The 9,820-nt window shown below is 39.7% G+C and overlaps 1 protein-coding gene and 1 long non-coding RNA gene across 2 annotated transcripts in view; one reads left to right on the top strand and one right to left on the bottom strand.

The window, feature by feature from the left end:
- Positions 1-1,028: 1,028 nt before the first annotated feature.
- Positions 1,029-9,820, bottom strand: part of CDKAL1 (CDK5 regulatory subunit associated protein 1 like 1) — a 663,852-nt gene continuing 655,060 nt past the window's right edge. The window contains exon 15 of the mRNA XM_025443483.3: positions 1,029-1,161. Within this exon, the coding sequence (XP_025299268.1) occupies positions 1,084-1,161 (78 nt within the window). The 3' untranslated portion in view covers positions 1,029-1,083. The remainder of the gene's footprint in view (positions 1,162-9,820) is intronic.
- Positions 1,817-5,096, top strand: LOC125754390 (uncharacterized). The gene is made up of 3 exons (XR_007408449.1): positions 1,817-1,868; positions 2,701-2,749; positions 4,988-5,096. It is a non-coding gene; the product is annotated as an uncharacterized LOC125754390 (long non-coding RNA).

Genomic DNA, 9,820 nt, shown 5'->3' with positions numbered 1-9,820 from the left:
TAACAAGTTCTCCGAAATGATATAGTCTGCCCTAGGTGAAACCATCCAGTTCAAACATAAATGAAGCAATAATATTAAATTATTAATTGCTGTTAATTATAAATGAATGGAAAAATAATCTCATAGTTGCTCTGACCTCTTTTTAAATTCAAAGCAGGCGAATCATGAACACAACACACTCTCTTCACCCTTCCAGAATAAGCAGGATTAGTATGAACATAGGCAAGGATTCACTGAAAACAAAGTCCCTTGTAAGAGTATGAACAACCCACAGGCCTGCCCCAGGATGGAAACCAATTAAACCCGGAAGGGCTGCTCCACATCCCCTCATGCCCCACTCCCCACAATTAAAAGATGATATCTCACCCAGCTGTTGGGTGAGAAGGGATTGGACATGGACAGAAAATCCCTTATGAGTCCTTCACAGATATTTATGTTAATCACTAGTGTTTTACAAGCCTGGAGAGATGGAATTCTTTCTCTTAATTACTATCTCTGAATAGCTTCTTGTCTGTGGTCTGTCTATAGGCCCAAGTGAAAGGGACTCCAAAGATCCAGCTGTTAAGAACAGGCGGGGAAGACCACAGCGATTCCCATCCCAGCACCAACGAGCTTCCCACTAAAAGGGAAGCTGCCTTAATGCAATGGTTGTCAGTCCTGGCTGCACACTGGAATCACCCTGGGGAGCTTATGAAACTCCCATGGCCCAGGTTGCACGCATGACCAATGGCATCATTTTCTCTGGGGGTGGCATCAGGTGTTAATAGTTCCTAAAACTTCTCAGGTGGTTCCGTATGCAGCCAAGACTGAGAACCAGTATGCAAGAGGTTCTGATGTGAGTGGTCCGGCGGGTCACCTTGGCAGTTGCCACAGTCCCCTGGCGGATGTTCACATGGACACAGCCCTTCCTCCGTGGGAGCCCTGAGTAATGGGATCAAATAAGGATGAGGGAGATGGTGTGGAATAAGATGCACTCGTGTGAAGGAATACTGCGAAGTGGAGAGAATTCTCCTTGGCGACAAGGTAACTTACGCTCAACACGTTGTTGGCATTCACCACTAGCTGCCTCTACAATAGCCATGTTCACTCCTTCACTGACAGAGCATCAGTGTTGTTCTGGTGACAATGTGTCCAGCTTAAAACATTACATCCCCCAGCTTCCTGAAAAAAAAAAATATATATCATGTAAAATATGATTTATATATTAAGTGTACTTATATATTTATATATAATTATATATACATACACATACATTTTTCTCTAAAATATGTTTATATATAAATATATATTTAAAACAAAGTGAAACTATTGTTTTTCTAGTATTTTGAACATAGAATATTTCTTTACCCTGCTCCTACACCCCCATGATATGTTTACATGGTTTTCTTTTTTTTTTTTTTTTAATTGTTTACATGGGTTTCTTTCTTGCTGAAGACTGTTAGCTCCTTGTGGATGATACTGTGCCTCTTTTTATCTCATATCCCCATTACTTAGCAGACTTTAGCACATAACAGATATTGTTAAATGGAAGGAAGGACAGAGAAATTATAGGTATGTCAGGAGGAGGACAAAAAAACCCTTCCTTGGGGGGACATTTTAATGAAGAACAGTGTTTAAACAATTTCTTGTGCTAGCCACTAGGTAATGATGTTGGCTTAAGACAGTCTGGTTATTCAAATTGTGCATAAAATGATTTATTATATATGGGGCATTTTAAACGTGGGCTCTTTGGAAATAGTGTGATTTCACTATGGAGTTCGGTTCCTCTCCACTCCTATATTTCTTTTTCAATCTTCATCCAGCATCCTGCTAACAGGCTGACCTGCACAACAACCAGAGAGGACGGCCCCTGGCTGCTGTCCTGGGAGGTGAGAAGAGCCCCTGCAGTAGTGGGGGATGGGATGGGCTCAGCCTCCATCTCCAAGCAGTAGCCTTACCGTTCTCTGGCAAGGACTACATGGGGAGCTTTACTGAGTACTTACTGTATGCCAACCCCTGTGCTAGTGCTTGGGATGCATCGTCTCCTTCTGTTCTCACAGGTGTCCAAATAACAAGGTTACAACCATCTCCACTTTATAGATAGGAAACAGTGTTTGAGAAGGAGAGGCCTGTACCCTAGCTCAGGCTGGCAGCAAACAGTGGGGCTGGATACAAGGTCAAGGGGGTCTCAGCCACAGAGCAGCATCCTTAACTACCAAGTAACACTGTCTCCCCTGCACCTAACCTGACCTGGCCTCTCAAGGGTGATTCTCCAACTACTGCTACTCCCACTCATGGATTTCCTTAAAGAAAATATGGCCATCTTTAATTTTCTTTATCTCACTATTAGCAGGTCCTGTCTCAACTCTGTATGGCAAACTATTTCCAGATTTTGATAACTCTAAGACCATTAATTATGTTTGTGAGATGACTCCTGTAAAGTGCCTGTTATCGTGCCTGGAAAAATCAAAAAGCATATGTTGGTTTCTTTCCTCCTTCCTTTGATTGAGAACCATACATGTCCTCTGGAATAGTAGTGTAAGTGCTGATGCTAGTTAATGACAAGGATTGAGACATATTAAGACATTCTTCTATTTTTGCCATGTGTTGTTTCAAATTTTTTGAAAAATTACCAAAAGCAACTGTTAAAATTAAATAATATACTGGATCCCCCTCCCTGCAGTTTTCTAACATTTTCCTTTCCCCCCTCTATATCTCCAGGCTTCTCCTTTTCTCTAATCCTTTCTGACAAAAAGTGACCAGTTATACAGTAAGTAACACCAGAGGGAGAAGGGAGTGGCTGACAGCAGTGGGGATGGTGGTCCTGGTGCAATTTCCTCAATGACAGTGAGCCTGGGTCTCACTTTCCTGTGCTTTCCTCATTTGAATGGGCAGTGAACTTATGGCCTCGTTTTCTCTTAATTAATGATTTGTGGCTCATGACATCAGGAATGTGCTGATATTGAAACCTCTTAGGAAAAGGTTGATGATGAACAGAAGAGGTAAATCCATTATTTTGCAAATGCCTGGGAGGATATGAAGACTCAAGAACCTCAGATCCTTCTTGGAAGGAGGTAGAAGAATTACTCTTAAATAAGTTAAATCATCTCACAGATAATTCTCCTCTCAAAGATCCATAGTGAGACAGTAATAGCAAATGCCAACCTAAGTCTTTTTCTATATAAATATAACATAAAATACTGATGTCTAAGGAACCTTACTTTAGAGAAACTGATTAATTTTAAGAGCTTATCAAAATAAAGTTTTTGCCCAGAGAAGTGAATCACAGTTCAAAGTGAATCTCCACTGGTAATTTGAAAGTTATTCCCAAAGCTATTTTAAGGCTTTCATTAGTTCAAATACTGCATTCATTCATAGATGATGAAAAATAAGATTAGTGTTTGTTAAGTAAGATTATTTTGGGTATTTTGGGATGAGGCAGTGATTTAACAAATTGAGAAAGGAACAATAGTTGTTAGGCAATTAACACTACAGCTTTATAATAATGAATATGGTTTTGTTAAGATACTCCAAATAATGCTAGACAACTGCAGTTGACCCTTAAACAACACAGGTTTGAACTGCACGGGTCTACTTAATTACACATGTATTATTTCAATATATATAGTAATCTCTAAATTATTTTCTCTTCCTTATGACTTTGTTTCTTTTTAAGATTTTTATTTATTTATTTGACAGAGAGAGAATGAGAGAGCACAAGCAGGGGAAGCATCAGAGAGAGAAGCAGGCTCCCTACTGAGCAGGTAACCTGATTCAGGGCTTGATCTCAGGATCTTGAGGTCATGACCTGAGTTGAAGGCAGATGCCCAACTGACTGAGCCACCCAGGTGGCCCTTCCTTATGACTTTCTTAATACCATTTTCCTTTCTCTAACTTACTTTATTGTAAGAATACAATACGTAATATATATAACATGCAAAATATGTTTTCATCTACTGCTTATTTTATCAGTAAGGCTATCAGTCAACAGTAGGCTATTAGTAGTTAAGTCTTTGGGAACTTAAAAGTTTTCCATTTTAGGGGTGCCCACGTGGTTCAGTCCGTTAAGCATCTGACTCTTGATCTTGGCTCAGGTCATGATGTCAGTGGCAAGATTAAGCCCATCAGGTTCCGTGCTCAATGTGGCGTGTACTTAAGATTTTCTCTCTCCTTCTCCCTTTGCCCCTCCCCCACTATGCTTGCTCACTTGCATGCATGTGCACGCTCCCTCTCAAATAAATAAATAAATAAATAAATAAATAAATAAATAAAATCTTTAAAAAAAAATTGTACCCAATTTTCAACTATGTGGGAGATCAGTCCCCCCGCCTCCCTCATTGTTCAAGGGTCAACTGTACACATTACAATGCTAACCTCTCTAGTATTAGGATGAACAAAAGGATGTAAAACTCCTCCAAACCACCAAACACTTGCCCTTGCTAGTTACGAACACTCAGATAAGAACACTGAATATATATCTCAATGTCCAAAGTAAGGTATCCGTTGTCCACACTGATTAACATAACCTATCTATTGATTACTATTTCTTTTAATGAGGAATGAGAGTGAAAACTAGTTAGCAACCTTGGTCAGTCACATGGTGATTTAGCACCCTTTCTTGTGCTTTCTGATTGATTTCACACCAACACATGCAAAGATGACAGAAACAAACAAAATGATAATATTGTACAGCAAGGGGGGTATACTGAGAAGCCAGGTAAGCCCATGCTCCTATCTCTTGCCTACCCTACACCCTGAAAGGTGAGGAAATCACTGCCTTGGCAGGCCCTGGTGGGAACCTGAGTTTAGCTATTTTAGTGGATAATGAAGTTGTGGGCAATGTACAGTGTTGCATCAGAGCAGGGAATGTAGGGTGCTTATTTCTGGTTTATGAAGGGTAGCATTACAGATATAGCATTCTTACTCACACTCTGTCAGTGGGTTGAGGAATAAAAAATAGTGACTTTGAAATATATAAATGTCCTTTCATTTGAATCTTTCCCTGTAGAACCACAGCATTTTCTCTGATGAAGAGCCTACTGACTGGAATCTTTTTTTGTACAAACCACAACCATAAGCACCACCTTCAATTTCCAGTTCCTGTTTCTTTAAAGAGGAGTGAGAATTTGGCCACTTGTGAAGTCTGGGTGCAAGGTCCTCCTACCCTTGTACAGTTTTTCCCTCTATTCTAGTTATCTTACTCTCCGTTTCAATTAATCACCTATAGATCTTGTCACTTGCTTCTATCACGTCTTTACAAAGCTTTCAACATAGTTTCCAATGAAATCATGATTACGAGCCTCCATTTCAAACTCACATTTCATGTTCATAATAGGATTTAAATAAAGTACAGAACTGTGGTAGGTAAAATGGCATTTTGGGAACAACCTACCCACCTCTTGGGAGCAGAAGTCCTGGTAAAGTGCACAGAAGCTCCCAGAGCCATTTCATGGCCTTACGGGGGGAGGGAGAACTGGTAGGGGTATCCCCTAAGCCTTGGTTTGCTGCAAGAGCATCTACTGAACTCTCTAGTTTGGATATGTACATTTTCATGGATGGTGCTTATTGTTTGTGGATTGTGTTCTATATGTTTCTTTCTCTTTGGTTTTTATATTTTTCACACAGTGTGCAGATGATAGAATGATGTGTATTGTAACTGCTCAGAGTGTGCACACCCTGGAGAGAGTTGTGCAGGCCTGAGAAAATGCTTGCTGTGTGCAGACTGGTTCAATGTTTTCCTGTAGTTTTTCTTTGTGATTTGTTATTCATCACCAGAGACTTATAATGGGAATTGCTAGACAAGGTAAAGGGGCCACAGGGTGACAGGGGGAGGGTTCTCCTGTGAGTTTGGTGTGGTCTGTGATATAGGACTATTTTCTTCCTTCTGATACTTGCTAATAAAATGTCTTCAGACATTTTTATAATAAATGCATGACATTGCCTAGACATATTTAATAATAAGCTTCAATAATAAGCTTTCCTTAAGAGATGAGAGCCCTCTTCCCTTGGTGCTGTTTGGGGGTGTGAGATCTTAGAGAAGGAGGGCTATGGAAGCGGTGGAGGGGGGTCACACTCATATTGATTTGGTTTCCAGAACTCATGGTGTGCTCTATGAACCAAGAAACAATTCTGTGTTGTTTCTTTAAAAAAAAGAAAAAAGAAAAAAATATGTAAACAGGAATAAGATGCCACTATATAACTATTAGAATGGCTTAAATTAAAAAAAAAAAAGACCTGATAATACCCACTGCTGGTGAGAATTTGCAGAAACAAGAACTTTCATTGCTAGTAGAAGTGCAAAATGGTATAGCCACTTTAGAAAATAGTTTGGCAATTTCTTATAAAATGAAACATATTCTTCTTATACATTCCAGCAATTGTGCTTCTTGGTATTCACCCAAATAACCTGAAAACTTAAGTCCATGTTAAAACCTACATGCAAATGTTTATAGAACTTTATATGTGATTGTCAAAAATCTGGAAGCACCTAAGATGTTCTTTAATAAATAAATGGATAAACACTGTGTTATATCCATATGATGGAATTTGAAAAGAACTGAGCTATTGAAGCAAAAGAGACATGAATAGGTCATAGATGGATATTACAAAGGGAGAGAAGCCAGTCTGAAAAGGCTATAAAGTATATGATTCCAACTATATAACATTCCAGAATAGTCAAAACCATAGAGATGACAAACAAATCAGTGTTGCCAGGGAATCAGGAGATGGAGGATAGCCCAGGGATTTTTTTTTAGGTCAGTAAACTTTTATTTTTATCATATTGACTCCGTATAATACTGTAATGATGAATGTAAGACTAACACATCATCTAAACCTGTAGAAAGAAACAGCGCAAAGAATAAAATCCAATGTATGAACATTTTAAAAAAATCATTCTGAGGTCAAAGGATCCCAAGGAGAAATGCAAAATGTAGCAAAAAAAATCTGAATGTATCCTAAATGTATGAAACAATCTCATTGAAGGGAGCAGCGGAGTCATTCAGAGATATCTATCTAATTAACTTTGGAAATAAGTAGAGTCTATAAAATTAGAGAAACTCTACCAAAGAACTATACTTTGGTTGATAAAGTGGCTTCCAGCAGGGATTCACATTAACAATTCTGATATTGCTGTAGATATATACTGGAACAGATCAATTAAGTTAATGGACAGTGATAGTAGGAGCCAGGTTTCCACTGCTGGACAACAACTTAGAGATAAGCAAGGAGAGGAGACTAGAATGATACATGTGGTAATAATTAACAGGTGAAGACATCAGAATGAACCATATTTTTTAACTTAGTATAGATACAGATGGTTATATATGGAAATATTCACAGAAATACCTATATATAAGGGTTAGTCATTCACACACACACATTCCTGTGCTCTTGTCAATGAGAGGGCCTAAGAGCCACGACACCCCAGTAACAATCAGCACACCTAGCATCCAGATCTTAGTTTCTAATACCATTCCCTAATAAAAGGAAACAGGGCTGATTCTAGGATTAGGGCAGGGGCAAGATGATCCTGGAGCATCTTGTAATGCCACAAAGTAAGGAAGTGCTCATAACAAACCAAGAAAACAAACCAAAACCCCACCACATTGATGGGGATATATCAAAGGTGCACTCAGGAGCCAACGGAAGAGCTCCTAATGGCCACAGCTTTGAGCAACAAAATCAATAAATAAAATAGTATTGGATTATAACCCAAAGTATAAAATAAGTATCCATGAGCCTGTAAGTGATATAAATAAATGACTAAATAAATAAATGGGAAAAAAATAATTCCAGAAGAGTTGCAAATTATTCATGTAGATACTGTGCTCTCAGGAAGTAGAACATGATCGACTTCCACTCATTCCTGAAGTGTGGGCTGCATGGTGACTTCTTTCCAGAGGGCCTTCCTCCTGGAGTTGGTAGGCTCCTAGCAGGTTAACAGATCATCAGAATGACCGCTGGCGGGGATCCCTGGGTGGCTCAGCGGTTTGGCGCCTGCCTTTGGCCCAGGGCGCGATTCTGGAGTCCCGGGGTCAGGTTCCCGGCATGGAGCTTGCTTCTCCCTCCTCCTATGTCTCTGCCACCCTCCCCCCATGTCTATCATAAATAAAAATAAATGAATCTTAAAAAAAAAAATGACCCCTGGCTGAGTCGGCTAAAGTTAGCCAAATTGTAAATAGCGTTAATCCCTTTTCATCTTTTCCACTGGACCCCAGGGCACTTTTTGGGATCTCCTTCAGCAGAATAAAGCTGTTTTTCTCATTGTGGAGCAAAACTGATTAGATGAATGGATAAAGAAGATGTGGTTTATGTATACAATGGAATATTACTCAGCTATTAGAAATGACAAATACCCACCATTTGCTTCAACGTAGATGGAACTGGAGGGTATTATGCTGAGTGAAGTAAGTCAGTCGGAGAAGGACAAACATTATATGTTCTCATTCATGTGGGGAATATAAATAATAGTGAAAGGGAATATAAGGGAAGGGAGAAGAAATGTGTGGGAAATATCAGAAAGGGAGACAGAACGTAAAGACTGCTAACTCTGGGAAATGAACTGGGGGTGGTGGAAGGGGAGGAGGGCGGGGGGTGGGAGTGAATGGGTGACGGGTACTGGGGGTTATTCTGTATGTTAGTAAATTGAACACCAATAAAAAATAAATTAAAAAAAAAACTGATTTGATAAAACTCCATCACTGCGAGGGTGGTGCTTCTACCTTGTAGTTAAGGACTGCCTGCATCCACATTGCCTGAGGCGCTTGCTAGAGACACACATTTCTGGGTTGCAGCCCAAACTTCTTCAACTTTTGGGCTATGGGGGGTAAGGGTGGAGGGAACAGGAAGTTGGGAAAGAGTGAGTGGCAAAAGGGCCAGGAATCTGTATCTTTAAAAAAGTACATGAGGTGGGGGCGCCTGGGTGGCTCAGTCCATTAACCTTCTTCCTTCAGCTCAGGTCATGATCTCAGGGTCTTGGGACTAAGCCCCACATCAGGCTCCCTGCTCAGTGTGGAGTCTGCTTCTCCCTCTTCTCTGCCCCTCCCCCTACTGCTTGTGGTCTCTCTCTCAAATAAATAAATAAAATCTTTTTATTTTATTTTGTTTAAAGATTATTTATTTGAGAGAGAAAGACAGAGGGAGAAGCTCCTTAGCAGGGAGCCTGACATGGGGCTTGATCCTAGGACCCCAGGATCATGACCTGAGCTGAAGGCAGACACTTAACCAACTGAGCCACCCAGGCACCCCAATAAAATCTTTTTAAAAAGTACATGAGGTGTTTCTTACATTTGGTTGAGAACAACATCTATAGGAATCAACCACACTAGTAATGCAGAAATAGGATGTTTACTTTGAAAGAGGATGTAAATAATACCACAAGGGAGACATTGCAGACATTCCATAAGGCACCTAGTCTGCTTTCTTTCACAAGTCAGTGACATAGATAAAAAGGAAAGTGATTAAAATCAACTTAGTGGACACTTCAGACATAAACTAATCAAATGCAGTAGATCTTGTTTGGATCTTGATTCAAACAAATTAAAAGTAAGATAGTATTTTAAGATTATGAGGGAAATGTAAATATAGGCTTATGTATTGGTTGATATTAAAGGATTAGTGTTAATTTTGTGGTGGTGGTTATGTAAGAAGATATGCTCGCTATTTTTAGTAGTATACTTAAGTTTTTTGGGGGTAATTTACATAATGTCTAGTATCTGTTTTAAAAATCCTCTGGCAGGGGCACCTGGGTCATGCAGTCAATTGAGTGCTGACTCTTGACTTTAGCTCAGGTAATGATCTTGGGGTTGCAGGATTGAGCCCTGTGTTGTGCTCCATGCTG

The sequence above is a fragment of the Canis lupus genome, chromosome 35, assembly GCF_003254725.2.
Source record: "Canis lupus dingo isolate Sandy chromosome 35, ASM325472v2, whole genome shotgun sequence".
Taxonomy (NCBI): Eukaryota; Metazoa; Chordata; class Mammalia; order Carnivora; family Canidae; genus Canis; species Canis lupus.
The sequence above is the reverse complement of the archived record's forward strand: the minus strand, read 5'-3'. Positions and strand labels throughout refer to the sequence as shown.